Source organism: Haliotis cracherodii, unplaced genomic scaffold (assembly GCF_022045235.1).
Source record: "Haliotis cracherodii isolate W230 unplaced genomic scaffold, xgHalCrac1.p SCAF_17, whole genome shotgun sequence".
Taxonomy (NCBI): Eukaryota; Metazoa; Mollusca; class Gastropoda; order Lepetellida; family Haliotidae; genus Haliotis; species Haliotis cracherodii.
In genome coordinates, this window is record NW_027266272.1 from 9,816,897 (window position 1) to 9,833,074 (window position 16,178).

The 16,178-nt window shown below is 39.2% G+C and overlaps 1 protein-coding gene across 1 annotated transcript; it reads left to right on the plus strand.

Moving 5' to 3' along the window:
- The first annotated feature begins 803 nt into the window (after positions 1-803).
- On the plus strand, positions 804-13,842 carry LOC139464348 (sodium- and chloride-dependent glycine transporter 1-like). Its single transcript, XM_071245876.1, has 13 exons — positions 804-918; positions 2,535-2,666; positions 3,136-3,400; positions 3,670-3,802; positions 4,356-4,490; positions 4,694-4,797; positions 5,557-5,681; positions 7,817-7,929; positions 8,327-8,455; positions 10,012-10,111; positions 10,967-11,067; positions 13,107-13,277; positions 13,732-13,842. The coding sequence occupies exons 1-13, from the start codon at positions 804-806 to the stop codon at positions 13,840-13,842; spliced, it is 1,734 nt and encodes a 577-aa protein (XP_071101977.1).
- Positions 13,843-16,178: the final 2,336 nt, after the last annotated feature.

A 16,178-nucleotide genomic window follows, 5' to 3' on the forward strand; every position in this document is an offset into this window, starting at 1 on the left:
AAACATCAGCCGACCCATGAAGGATCTATGAGGCACTTAAACTCATTAAATTATCCATTATATAAATTGGCAAGAATAGTACACGAACATAATCGAAAGTACACACACACCCACGCACGCACGCACGCACGCACGAACACATACACACACACACACACACACACACCCATAAATATTACACACATTTCATTTTCAATCCACTCAATATCACGTGCGCATACATCACATACAAACACTACCCACATACTCATCTTATGTAATTGTAGTCATTTCTGCATACTCATGTCCTTCAAAACTGCGAGGTAATCTCTAAATTCAGATAGTCAGCCCGTTGGATTAGAAACATTGTGTAGGTTTTTTTTAAGTAAGTGATAATTGAAAATACGATCATATCATGACCTAAGAGCATCGGTGGTATAAATAACGGCCTTTATTCCGGGTACCTCACTGATGAGATACACAGAATAAAGACTGGCCACTAACAGATGCTTCTCTTGGTTGTTTTAAGGTAAGATATGTTCACTTGCTAATTCCCCGACAACTAATTCTAGGAATTATAATCAGCCTAGACCAAACATAAACCTTTAACGGTTATTATAGGTCATTAGGTTTATTATACTTTTATCAGTAAACCTTTGAGTTAAATTAAGGTTTGTTTATTCTATGGTTTAACATCATTTACGCCTTTGGCAAACTTAAATTTAGCTTAAACCGATGATGCTCTAAACGAGTTTCATCGCTTTTATAAACCCACTTACTGTGACTTAGTGCTGCGTGCTATTTTGTTATAGGGGGATACAACTATGGCTCATGAACATTGGCGCAGTCAACTGGACTACCTCATCACCCTTCTGGGATACGGTGTCGGGTCGGGTTCATTCATCAGGTTTCCTTTCTACTGCATACGCAATGGAGGAGGTTGGTCTAATACTTTCACATTAAAATCTTAGTGCACATAATCAACAACTTAATGCATAAACATTATTTGTGAAGTGTTGTACTTGTCCGTCTTGTTGATCTGTGTATTTATGCCAAAACAAGATAATTTGGCCAAGAACTTGAACTTAATCTTCAGGGTTATCGATGATCTGATATCGTTAAATAACCATCAATGGACCAATTCCTTGCCACTGATTTACACATCTGAACTAGAAGTAAGGCGACCACTGAGACCATCTGTTTCATGCTAAGAGGGGCGGTCGGGTAGCCCAGTGGTTAAAGCGTTCGCTCGTCACGCCGAAGACCCGGGTTCGATTCCCGACATGGGTACAATGTGTGAAGCCCATTTCTGGTGTCCCCCGCCGTGATATTGCTGGAATATTGCTAAAAGCGGCGTAAAACTATATTCACTCACTCATGCTAAGATCAATGCATACAAATTCAGGACGACAATACACATTCCACAAGATTGAAAACTTTCAAATAGTAAAATTTCGCGTTATGTCGAGCAATATTCCAGCAACCCACGTCGAATACCCGGGTTCGACTCCCCACATAAGTACAATATGTGAAGCCTATTTCTGGTGTTCCCCCACCGTGATATTGCTGGGATATTGCTAAAAGTGGCGGAAAACTATAGTCACTCAATCACTCTTCCTCAAAAGTTGTTTCTTCAAGGTTACAACATTCAAGGCCTCAGCGAAGCTTTCAACAAAAAGCTTTATGGTAGGCATGTGTTCTTTCGGGTGAATAATTGCCTTGTCTTTGCATGTGTTTGTGACGGTCGCCACCGGTGGGGCTGTACGCTCACCTTTTTGGGAACAGCTGATATCATCACTATTTGATAGTGATTCCTGATGCCCATTATTTAGTTGGAATCGCAATCTTATAGCAGAGATTTCTTTTTACTATGGAAACGGTCTTGTCGCTATGTTTTGATTCCAAACATGAAAACAATGTGTGAAACCTAAATGATTGATAATTGTAAAAGCGGCTATTTCATTCATTAAAGTAATCGCTCACTGCTTTGTTATAACTATTCTCAACACGAATTTCTGCCATAAGCTATATTGGCCCGTGAATATCCGGGTAGAGAATAGGTCTTCAGCAACACATGCTTGTCGTAAGAGGCGACTAACGGGATCGGTTGGTCAGGCTCGCTAACTTAGTTGATGAATGTCATCGTATCCCAAATGCGTAGATCGATGCTCATGATGTCAGTCACTTGGATTTGCTGGTCCCGACTCGATAATTTAAACGTCGTCATATTGGAATATTGCTTAGCGTGGCGTTTAAGAACAAACAAAAACACAAAACCGCGTAAGGTATATTATTTTGGTTTAATATTTTTGTTGGTATAATCCATCATAGCTCAGAGGGAGTACTGAAATATTTGTTCGAGAAAAATATAAGAATTATTGATTAATTTTACACATGAAGTGACGAAAGCCCTTCAGGACTACCCTCGTTATACCTGTGTGTCTGAGGGGGCGAATATTTGTGACTGATAACAGTGAACTATATTTTCACGCTAATGAAACATGCAATGTCAGTCATGCAATGTAAAAAATGAGGCATTTATTTTTGTTGACAAGGAGCGTTCCTGATACTGTTCATGTTCTTCACAATAATTGGAGCCATCCCCTGCGTATTTCTGGAGATGACAATCGGACAGTTCTCTCAGAGTGGACCTATTAAAGTCTGGAATATGTGTCCTGCCTTCAAAGGTAACACTTGAAATATGTTCTAGTGGCAATAGACCGATATGCCCCAGTTTCATATTTCAATAGGGCAAGATCTATCTATTCAATGGTGAAACATGTTCAAATGTAAAATTTATTTCTTTTCAAGGAAAGGTACCCTAGTTTCAACATGTTAAGTGTTGGTTTGTTTGGGAGAAACAGTCGTCTATCTTGCATCCATTTCGTATGCCAGCACCCAGTGAAAGTGTGTTTCAATCCCAGGTTAGCCCTGATTATGATCCTTGCTTTGTCACCAAAATACCACATTGCAATTCAGTGATGAAGTAAAGGTTTAATACCACCACCTCTTTCCTTCAGCATTACTCTAAATCGGTATAACAGACTGTTATTGATAACACAATAAACTTCATAACATAAGTTTTCAAAATGAAAACGTTCCCTAAATCATTATGACACGCCCATATACCAATAGTCATATTTCATACTATTGCAGGTATAGGTGTTGGCAGCGTTGTTGTTACGTGGATATTCGTATGCTACTACAACGTCAATTTCTCATGGTTTATGTACTACTTCTACTACTCCTTCACCCCCAACCTGCCCTGGGACCACTGCGACAACGCATGGAACACCCCGTCATGCATACACAACAAGAACGTGTCGGCTGTGTCTAATGATACAACGTCTAATACAACAGACGTTGGGTACTCTATTAACGGAACACTCCGAGGGATGACAGCTGCCGAAGAATTCTGGACGTACGTTTACACATAAACGTTGTTGTGTTTAGGCTTACATCGTATTAGCTCAGACAGTGCTTGCAGAACACATTTTGCATTTATCTCCAAGCTCCTGATACTACATTCTAATGCTTGGTAACTTTTTAAGTGAAAAGATAACTCAGCAATGTATATATTTGTTCAGCAAGCAACCCGTGGAAATGGGTCATACCAAAGTGGTCAACTCCCTTATTAAGACAAACCCTGTCTTTGATGCTGTAGGCTGTAGACATAATGATGTTCTCCAGATTCCAGATGCTTGGACAAAGTGATGGCCTGGACAATCTTGGAGGTCTCAGATGGCATCTTGTTGGATGTCTGGCCGTCACCACACTGCTCCTATTTGTTTGGATATTTCAAGGAATAAAAGTATCAGGGAAGGTAATATGCTACTGTCAATGCATAAACGGTGGTTCAAGACAGAGGTTATGACTGCAAATGAAGACAGAAATTGTCCTACGTGGACATTATACATCTCTGATATATTTACGAGCCTTTCGACTGTCCGACTGGAATGTCCGAGTGAATCTGCATTCCTTAATAATAATAGAGCTGAGCCCAAATAGATTTAAGGAATGGAGAGTTAACAAAATAACGCCCCGTTCAAAACACATTTTTTGTATCAGGCTTTGACAAAATATGCGAACGAGCCGTTTCCCATGATTTGTAAACATCAGTTCGTGCAACAGAGGCAAAGAACACAATCAACTGTCCATTCCTGAACAAATAATAGGTCGCCCAAGCAATAGAATGACGTCACCGGTCGGTTTTAAACAATTTATATATCTATTATAATACATTAAGAATGCCTACTTTCATCCAGAAATCTTTAGTTAACGTTCAACCAGTAAAATCAAGGTTCGCCAGAAAGCATTCTGTAGTTAATCTAGTCGTTACTCTTTCACTCATTCACTCACTTATTCTTTTCTACCAGCTTGTTTACATCACCGTGGCCATACCCTACATCCTTATCTTCATCTTCCTCATCCGGGGCTGTCTACTTCCGGGGTCAGCAGAAGGAATATACTACTACATCTATCCTAAGTTTGATAAGCTTACAGACCCGAAAGTGAGCCCAATTTTGTTTAATACACATATTAGTTAAACCAGCAAAAGCAAAGATTAGTATTTTTATAACAAATCCTAACATGTCAAGAACATTATTGTACTTCTTGAGGTGCATGTAAATACTATCATCAAAGATTCAATTACTAGTATACCTTAAGCTTCTGATAAGCTCTCTACATACACGGCACGTTTCTATGGCTGCAGGTGTGGATAGAGTCGTGTCGCTACGCCCTGGCTTCTATGGGTATAGCCTTTGGGTGCATCATCACTATGTCTGGACACAACAGAATAGATAACAACTGCTTCAGGTATATTTTACGTCACTCACAATGATAAGACACAGTGAATATAAGAAACTGTGTTTTAGACAGTACGACACTATTGTAAAACACGATGCATGATACAAGACAATGTAACATTGAATATTTAGTGTGCTTATCTCTCGTCTACCGTGACAACGCAAACTGTTCAGATAATTGGGGAAGAGGTTGTTAGTAGCATGTAGAACACCTAATACAGTAAGAATAATTTTAGCGTGGAGTATATTTTACTGTATATCAGCGAACATTTTGATTTACATCAAAATATTTACTTGCATATATGAGATCCATTAGAAGTGTCTCATGGGCACGCCAGAAACCTATGATTGTGGGTTCAAATCCTGGTTCGCCCCGATTATGTTTATAGGTTTTTCAGCACCATACCCGTGCTCGTGGGTTTACACCGAAGTGGTAAACGTCTGAGACCTGCATCACTTCGGGCTTTCCTCCCACATTAAGCTGACACGCTTGCGATATAACTGGAATACTGTTAAAAGCGGCGTTAAACCCAACTCACTCACTCACTATGACATTAGAAGTGTGTAGTCCAGCTTCTTCAAGAGCAAACATGGACACCTCTGATTGACCGGTCAAACTCGAGAATTTCTAATGGTAAAATTAGATGTTAACCGGCATGGAACGAAGACTTGATTATCTTGCTGAAATGTGCAAATATCTGAAAGCTTGAACAATCATTCTCTCACGCACTATAATTACAGTATATTGTTAATGTATCGTTTCTTCAAGGGATGCAATAATAATTTGTCTGATGGATTCACTCTCCAACGTCTTCTTCGGCTTTGCTTTCTTCTCTATCGTTGGCCATGTGGCCTTCCAGCGTGGAGTAACTGTTGAAGCGTTTCAGTCATCTGGTAAGTAACATAATCGCACTTTACTTATCGTTTGCTAATGACTATGCATATTTCCATCATGCATTATGGATACAGGTTGCTCAATTTGTCATTTTACAACAATGACCCGACTGAAGGCTTTGTTTGTTAAAAGTGATCATGCAATAGAACATATCAGAGCGCGGAACAAACAAGAGCAGCTGCATGACGTGTCACCAATAAGACATGCTTAAGAACATTTTTGTGGCAAACACAAAATGATAAGGACAACTTCAATTTTGGAAATGTTCTCCACATATCTACCATCAAACTTTTTGAAAGCTTTACTGAGGCTTTGAATGGTGCAACCTTGAACAAACTTCTGTGCAAAGCTCTTTTGATGCTCTTTAAAATCGTGGGATAAAGAGCCTATTCCATTGTACCTCAAAATATGTGAAATGTAGACACTAAGGGCTGGAGCTGAAGAAATATTGCTCGACATAAATGGAAAGTGACTCTTCGAAAGTTGTAGTCATCCCTCTTGTCATACAGTCGTGTGGTGAGTGTTTTTGTTACTTTGAATCTTCATGCATTTTCTAGTTCAGGTGGGTAAATAAGTGCTTCACTATGCCTGTGACGAACTTTCCAAACAAGGTAGGGGCAAGTACACAGTCCTGCTTTACACCACTGCAGATGTCGAAAGCCTCAGAGGACGAGCTGTCCATGTCAGTGTGGAGAGTCTGGATCATATTGAGGAGTCTCTCAGGACACAATCGTGTCAGGCATGGATCATCCTTCTCTGAATCCACACTGATTTGGGATACACACTATCAGCAAGTGTCTGAAGTCTGTTCAGTCCCACACAAGGGTAAGCTTTCCTGCGTTGCTCTGCAGAGAGATCCAGATATAGTTGTGACAAACGCTTCTATCACCCTTGTTTAGTATAAGGTGAGTTTGTTGCAGTATCACATGCCCTGGTCATGGGGTACCATACCCTCTTCCAAACACTGACATAGAGGTTCATACAGGTGGTCGATCACGGATGCTATTCCTGTTTTCTGTAATTTGCTTCATCTTGCAGGGTCTTCTGGTAGGGGTAGCGCTTGCATTATATTTGTGCTGTGCTTTCGTCAGTGATAGGCCCGCAGGAATGAACTTTAAGCCAATCATGAGTTTACCCCTGCTTCTTCCCAAAGGCTGAGAATAAATGGTCGAGGAAAGTGTCTCTCAGATAGGCGTCATTTTTGCCTGGCAACCTCCATATGGATGTCCTATAACCAGATAATCATACAGGGCATATCATCTATGGTCTGAGGTCTTGTTGACATTGATCCAGCTTAGCATGTTCTTTGGCTGGAACCTGATCCTGCAGCACACTGAGGTACAAAAATGTGATACGTATGTTACTAAGGTGGCGCTTACTGGTGACGATCAGGTCCAGCTGATACCAGTGCTGGGAGCAGAGTGTCTCTAGGACACCTTGTGCCAAGGCGTAGTCTAGAAGAAGGATTTGGTCCTGCACAGATAGTGGTGTCTGCCGAGAAACAGTCCATCTTAATTCATCTTCGCTCTTCCGTATTGTCCCAGACAGCAGGGGCTTGATTATGTGTTTCACAAATAACGACAATTCCCACTCTACTCCCGAAAATAAAATGGTTGCTTACAAACGACGTTACATATGGTTTCAGCCTCTTAGGTACTGCTTGTATGTGCCCTCGTGAAATTCGACGGTAGGTTGTGATGATGGAGATCTCTCGCTACACGTGTCATACTAGCTTTTTTCATTAGTATCTGGGCATGGTGCATTCCGTATCACTCTAATAATGGGCCGACGTTTGTTGCCATGTAAGACTTAATGCAAACCTTCAACACCCACGGTCCATGTTTGACATTAAAAGTGTTTTCAGAACATGCTTAGAAAGGCATCCATTGGCCAGTTTGTCTTATGGACAAGAATAGACAGTGTTTGTTTTGTGTTCGAATCCAAACACCGATGTATAGAAGGTTACCAGACGTGTTATTTCATAACTGTGTATGTATTGTTGTTCAAACAGAATATCCTGGAGATCGAGGGTTACAACATGGACTGTACGTTTCTTTTGAAACTCAGTAAAATATTACCTTTGGCATCCAACTGGGGAATTAACGTTACATTTACTACCCTACATGTGTTTCAGGGTATGACCTTCCCTTCATCGTCTACCCCGAAGTGGTTTCTGCTCTCCCTCTGCCACAGTTATGGTCTGTGCTGACCTTTGTGACCTTGATGTCGTTGGGTATCGATTCTGTGGTAATGTTTGTCTATTTGTTGTTTAACGCCGCCCTCAGCAATAGTCCATCTTTATGACGGCGGTCTGTAAATAATCGAGTCTGGACAAGACAATCCAGTTATTGACAAGTGGGATACGATCACATGCATCGACCGGTTTGTGTGAAAGAATGCTCCTTCCAGGGAAATGTCTTGTGACCTTGTGTGTATTATACATGCGCTTTAATATATTTTATTTCCACAAATTGCGATTTTGGGTTAAACATCCCACGATCAATGCAATATGCGTCCATGTAAAGCTCCACTTTATTGTTTACAACATATAACGTTGAGTGGCTTAGATACGGTGACTATTGAAATACCAAGCAGACATGAACGCGACCACCTCAATGTTGTTGGAACATGTGTACCTGTGCAGGTACCGAGTGTGGAAATTGTCGTCGCTGCCTTGGAAGATATGTTTCCGCCGTCGAAGTGGCGACGCTGGCTCATCATTGGTGCTGTTCTACTCAGTCTCTTCCTGTTTGGTCTGATATTTACTTCACAGGTAAAGTTAACACACTCGACCGGTCTGGTTCATATTGGTTTATGTTGCTCAGGTAGTAGTGAATATGCCCGTTTGATCTGATCTGGTGTACATTTCATTTGTAACAGTGAACAGCCCCATTTGGTATTTGTGCTTTCCTTTGGTTGTTTTTTTATAAGAGCCGGTTAGTGTGTTGTTTTTACAACTTCTTCGAAAACAAGGTTCTTTTCACCACTTCCAGGAGGTATGTTTTCGATTATAATCCACAGCTGATTTTCTTTTGTCGAAGTATTAAAAGTGATCTCTTAAAGGATATCTTAATTGGAGGCAATGAGTTTGTTTAATGGGAATCTCTTGTCAGAAACAGTTACAATATATAACACCTTTGAGAGTAACAAACAACCTACGAGTGAATGAATGTGTGGCGAGGTACCTGCTACATAATCATGACCGCAACATTAAATCCATTTCACCTCACCTCACCTTAAAAACAAATTCGCAAGGGATGCACATTATCAAAGTGTAAATCTAAAAGATCTCTTTTCCCGTGTCAGCGGGTATCTCATCATCAATTACTTGAAAGAAATTGGTCTGTATAATACATTTTAAATATGTATGTGAATAATTAAATGCTTGTTTTTAACTTTGGTGTGATGCTACTATTAACAGACATTATTGAAGGCTGTGTCCAGGAGGTTAAAGTACCGTACAAATATTGCCCCCCTGTGTGACACGTAATCATAATCAATGTAACTATCATCAACCAGTGTTTTTAAGCCAACTCATTAATGAGTATTTTTTAATATTGGCTAGCATTGTGCACAACCACCAGTGGCTAAAGTGATGACGTAAATCCTGCTGGGGTATCATGCAGGAAGCAGAGGTACTGTAAGTCCCCATGATCCCCAGCGAGGTGGCCTAGCTTTGGTTACTGGTGGCCTATAGCCCGTGTTTTAAAACTGTATATATAATATTGTTATGCTCGAATATGTTTCATGAATTGTTTCTAAATATAGCATGCTCAAATATGTTTTACAACTTGTTTTTAAACACAATTTTGCATAAATGACAAAATTGTAAATATATTAACTTGGTCTCGTCGCTATATGGCTGAGATAATGCCGATGAGACGTTAAATTTTAACTCACTCACTCACTAAAAATAAATTAGTCAGAGGTATGATTATATCCTTACGGAAACCTATCACTTTAATTAATTAATTTGTGCTACGAAAGACTGCTAAGTGTGACATCATATCATATTATACTCAACAATGTGACAATATGATATCAGAAAATTTCAAATGACAATGGAAGTTCGTGAATCTCATAAATGCACATGTAAGTTAATATCAGTGAGTGAGTGAGGTTTTACTCCGCTTTTAGCAATATTCCAGCAATATCACGGCGGGGGACACCAGAAATTGGCTTCACACATTGTACCCACGTCGGGAATCGAACCCGGGTCTTCGGAGTGACGAGCGAACGCTTTAACCACTAGGCTACATGACCGCCCCAAGTTAATATCAGGAAGTTATTCCACCCAAGATTTCAACCCTTTTACGTAATTTATTTAAGGGTGGGATATTCGTGGTGACGCTGTTTGACTGGTATTCCTACTTCCCATCAACAGCTGTGTTGGGCATCCTTGAGTGCATTGCTGTTGGCTGGTGTTATGGTAAGAATGCATCAACCTTGTTATTTGCCACTTTTAAAAATGTCATCTAAAACAGTTCACGTTACTATATTTAATTTTTGTGACATGAATGTGATTATAAATAATCATAATCCCTTGATGTTTATACTTAACACGATGATCAGCTTGCAATGTGTAAAATATGTACTCCGTACAACTACAACCAAACCACATCTTGCATTTACAATAAAGGAACAAAACCCTTTCCATGTCGAATTAAAATCAGTACGATTGTATAAAAAGTCAAATCGTTAACGTTTTGATATTGTCCCCCAACTTGAGACTGGATACCACATAAAATCGACAAATACATAACCATAAGATATATCTACTTATTAAAAGCAAATTCTTTGTACGCTGTTTAAACTCTTCGTGGAAAGAGCATGGTCGATTATTTGTCAAAGTTGTGACCTGCTGGGATACTGCTCGACATAAATGGATACAATCTTGTGGATAGTTCGTTGCCAAAGTTCATAATATATGCACTCAGCCATTTCTCGCTACATTTCCTTGGCTACTTATAAGTTTGGATGGTTTGGTAAAACAGGACAAAACATTGACTGTTCCTTATCAGCATTGTAAAGGCCAGAAACTTGCAAACCTGTTTCTACAGTTTTGACGAGACTGGTTAATCTGCAAATATTTCGTTGGCTCCAGTCATTTCAAGAACATCTTTGGATAGCTGTATGTAAATATTTCAGAATCAGTTACAAAAGGACACGTTATCTTTGGCCGTGCCATGTGGTCATTACCTTCAATTTCAATTTGCAAAATACATATGATTTCCAGTCTATAACAAAATGTCTATGTTATTAATTGATCATGATTTACTTCCAGGAACAAAAAGGCTCCAGGCGGACGTTCGAATGATGTGGGGGAAAACGATACCTCGGGTCATGGTCATATGTTTCAAATTTGTTTGTCCTACATTTCTAGTTGTAAGTAGTTCTTGATTACTAAAGCTTCGATAGTAACATACTCCTGAAACATTGTAATGCATCCTAAAATATTGTCATTTTAAGACATAGTGAATAGTGCCGAGCCAGGTATAACAACATTCGAAGATTCTTTCTATATATTCAGTAATTCTTCACTTCTGAAACTTGCATACAGCTAAGGAATTGCTGTGCATCGTACAAAATTGCCATCTTATCACACCTTGAAAAAGAGGGACATGGATAAAACAGCCATCGAAGAGTGAGTGAGTACGGTTTTACGCCGCTTTTAGCAATATTCCAGCAATATCACAGCGGGGACACCAGAAATGGGCTTCACACATGTACCTAGGCCACCCGACCGCCCGCCTTCGAAGTAAAACTTATCAGATAAAAGAGTGTAGACCTTGACCACTTTTGTCAAACCTATAAGTTGTATACAGTAGCGGTATCAGATCAAGTATTAATATATGAACGAATCTTGGATGCAAATTCATGCAGCCAAAAGGAAGTAGGATGTGGTGTTTTAGATCACTTGCCACATCAGATGTTGGTGAATGTGAACTACGTGACAACAGTTTAAATAATAGTATTTGTATAGTAATATTTAAGGTCGCCCCAATTTGGGCCCATATTCATTGCATGTCATATGCGTTCTACTTAAAATTGCATGTGAATTCGAACTAAAACTGTCTCATCTAATCCTCTTATTTGACCTTAGTTCCCATGTCCCCACCAAACTGTCAACAGCAGTACCATAGAAGAAAAGGAAATACTGTTCAAAGCGTCCCTCAAACAAGTGTTTATTCACACCTGTAAAAAAAAGTCATGCAACTTTGACCACGATCTTTGAGACGTCTTCAAACATACACATACTCGGAACACTGTCTACATCTCACATATGTTCAGCTTATACAGCAACAAGGGTGTAAGATATAGACTGAATTCAAAATTTCTTTTCTGATAAACAGGTATCAATCTGCAATCATAATAGCAATATTATTATTATTCTTACACTGATGGTGAACACAGCATTATATCGTGGCGCTCACTCACAACAAGGCACTCAAAGCTGATGATCATCTTTAGGCCAATACTTACGCTTTTGTAGTTTAATCACTTTTTGTTACCCACCATTTAAACAGCTTTTACTCAGATCTTTAAGTTGATGACTGAATGGTGATAAATTCTGCAATGAGCAACAGTATTCTGTGGACTGAAAATAATTTCCCTGACTCTTAACCATGCACGAGCAAAGAACTATAACATAGACTCTATTGACACTTTTGACAAATAATGTCACACAATCAACTGGGCACACGTTGTTGTATCTGACGTCTGGACTTATGATATTTGTGCTCTGGGCTACTCTGGATGTAAAACTTAGCCAATCATATGAATGTGACACACAAACCTTTATTTACTTGTTTTTGAACAAATGCATTGTGTACTTGGACCTTTCCGGTCATAATTTCCTTCACTCTATCCTTATTTTTGTTTTTGTTGCTTAAAACCGTAGTAACATTTCACCTTCATGACTACAGCCACAGCAGACAGTAAATAACTGAGACATCATTTTATTATAAAAATGCAATTCTTCAAGCCCGTCATTCGGCTCAAATTAGTCTCCTCTTACGACAAGCACAAGTTCCTTGACTCCTTTTCTAATCTGTTATCCCTAAGGGTTAAGGGTTGGATCCTTGTGCATGAGATGGATCAACAGTATTTCCCTGATATTCTTGTGGGAAGGTACAATACTAAATATAAATTGACATCCAAGATAATAAACAGCCTTGATATTATGCTGAAACAGTTTCCACTTGACGTCTAGGGCAAATAGCTTTGGAAATTATATGATTCGTCCACTGAAAATTAGTTGCACCAGGTGTTCGCGATAAGTGTAAGCATGTCTTGCCCAACCAATGGCACCCGCCATAAAGCGAAACGAATATATGAATGCCCCACGATCCTCAGTTTTGTAGCCCAGTAAGACAAACAAAATGAGACTGTGTGTATGTGTTATGCTCCAACTGTTGTACCAGGTGATCTGCTGCCACTCCCTTTACTCATACCGACCCCCTCAGTACCATGACTATATCTACCCCACCTGGGCAACAGCTGTTGGATGGCTGATAGCCTTTTCGTCACTCCTGCCTTTACCGACTATCTTCATCTGGACGGTTTACAACACACAAGGGGCAACGCTGAAAGAGGTAAACACTCGATTCTAATCTGAATCACATGTTCAGCTTTAAGGACAACGCAGTTGGTGTATACAGCCAGTTGTATAGCTAAGGTTTGTTCTGGCTTTTGCTTTGTTACTTAAGTTGACATGTTACAGAAGATGGGTGAAAGATGACAATATGTGAGAGATCAAGATTGTACATTACTTTGAATAAAATGAACTCATTGCAGTTGCCTTGGTGAATGCATGGAACCTCGTAATATTGAGGATGCGGAACTTTATTTTGTAAATAATATTATTATTTTATGTTAACGTTGTTTAAATTACCAAATACATATTTGTCTAGAACAACGAGTGTTTTATTGCATGAAGCATTAGAATTGTGTTAATAATTTGATCATATGGTCTACTTCCTGTTTGTTAACTATTAAAAGTTGCTTTAATACCATTTGATCTAAATGCTTTCATCAATCAAATTTCAGAAACTTAAGAAAACCCTAGAACCTAATGAATACTGGAGGCGATCACCCCCACAGGAAGAATTCACTGAAGTTTTACAACCGATCGTAGAACCTGCGAAAAGCTCCGCCTAACAAGGAAAACTCACGTCCTATCCAAACGTCTTTTTTGGTTTTCTTCGCTGGTGTATGCTGCAGGCGTCGTTTTTCTTCAACAGGGACACCTGTATCGTGAACATGTATTCAGAATGTCACATCCATGTTGACTGCTTGCTGTGGAAAGATATTTCCTAACGTTAGAAATGTAGCTCAAATGATGGATTGAAATAAGTTCATCAATTTACTACATACTATGGTGAGCAACTATAGTACATGTTACATAATAAAACAGGTTAAAACGAACATAAAATGTTCAGAATTTTTCAATTATTGGTTCGTAAGTTTATTTATATATTTCAGCAGATAGTTGATTGGATAATTTCATTTGCCTGGGTTTGTATGCCTTTCTTAATTACGAACATTAGTGACGATAAAAGTATTTCTTATATCATAATGTAATTTGAAATCGAAGAAAATGCATATTTCGTCATTTTCATTTCCTTAACAATAAGTACATAACCTTTGTTCAAGAGGCATATCTATATAAATCCAATCTCTATATGTAAACCAAAGTCACGTCATCTAAATCTAGCTAATACATATTTAAAGAAATATTCATTGGTGTAGAAAGATAACTATAAATATGTAGAGGTGACTTGTAGTTTTTTTATAACTGTATGAATCAGATAAACTGTCAATGGATTCATGAGATGATGGCCCTAGATTGTTCGAAAGACGAAGCGTAAAATAACTTAGAATCACTAAGATCCTGAGAAAGCCACAAATGACCAAAAACCAAACATTGAGAGAATATCCTTGATGTAAGTAGCCCATGTACTTCGACCGTCATCAAATCTTCATCTTCATCAAAAGATTTCCACATGAGATAACACTGGGTAATGAATGAATCTAGATGAATTAATCTTCTCAAATATTTGACCAGCCTTGACATACAAGTGAACCGCAACGGTAATCTCCAACATTCACCCAGAGCCATGTTGATTTTTACTTTCTTACCAACTCTAATGTACAATTTACACACTGGAGTATTGTACTTTTTTCTAATTTTTGGTAGTAAGAGAGATAAAAGTAAGTTCAGCAGTTACGAATCACTGTGAGCCGACAAGGATGCATCTAAAGCAGGATCCCCATTTTAGAAAGCTTTACGCTTCGCTTACATGCACCATGTTTGCTCCCGAGGCATCTGCCTCCTTTGGTGATGTTGCCCGTAGGGCCAAAGGGAAATAGCTATGCTAGTTTACACGATTGGTTGGATATTCAAGTCTAACTTAGGCCACATACAGTTGACGTTTGAGTTACAAACGTTGTTAGGATGGAGAACTCTGACAAGAGAATTCCTTTACTACTTTATCAGAAACTTGAATCGCAGCATCCAATGTCGAGGCTGGTGTCGATGAACATGCTGTTGAACGCAGCCTGCTGGGTGTAAGGAGAAATGAAATGCCCGTATTTTATACCGTGAACACAGATATACGAGAGGCACAATCAGGTAGACGCTGGAACATGACCCCATCTTTGCCTGAAATAAGAGTGAGCGAGTGAGTTGGCTTCAACGCCACTTTTAACATTATTCCAGTTATATAACTGCGTGTCAGCCTAATGTGGGAGGAAAGCACGAAGTGATGCAGGTGTCAGACGCTAATAATTTCGATGAAACCCACGAGCACGGGTATGGTGCTGACAAACCCAGAAACATAATCGGGGCGAACCGTGATTCGAACCACAATCACCTTAAATAGGAAAAACATGAAACTGCAAAGGAAATGTTTATAAAAAATATCCATTTAATGAATCCAGATTAACCGATAATAGATCCGTGTGCACACAATTTTCATTCTTAAATTCCTCGGGAGTATAAAACCAAAGCTGGGGTGTCAGAAGTTTCACAATCACACAACAAACTCTTCCTACCTGATACCCGTTCACTGCTGTATGAACAGATGCATAATTCGATCAAAGTCACTTGCCTTAGGAGACACTACATGCGCTACATGCGCTTTAATGTGAGGCAGGACTGAAGCCCTAAAAGTCCGCAGGTGTCAAGCTTCAGAATATAGTCGCCCATCCAACTACTCTCCGCGAACAATGTTTTATAAATCGCCTGATCTGCGACCTATGTGCTGTGCATTGGACCACATGCCCAAACATACAATATTATAGGAATCGTGAAATATGATTCTTTAAATCTCAAGTCTTAAGGGCTGGAGGAGGTTTCTTCAGATGGAAATGTTTTATTATTATTATTATTATTATAATCGAATATACAGAATCAGAGTTGATTACCTCAAGTTACTTAAATGTAACAGTATGTCGCCCGATCATCATGTTAGCTTAAAATATTGTATTAAGTT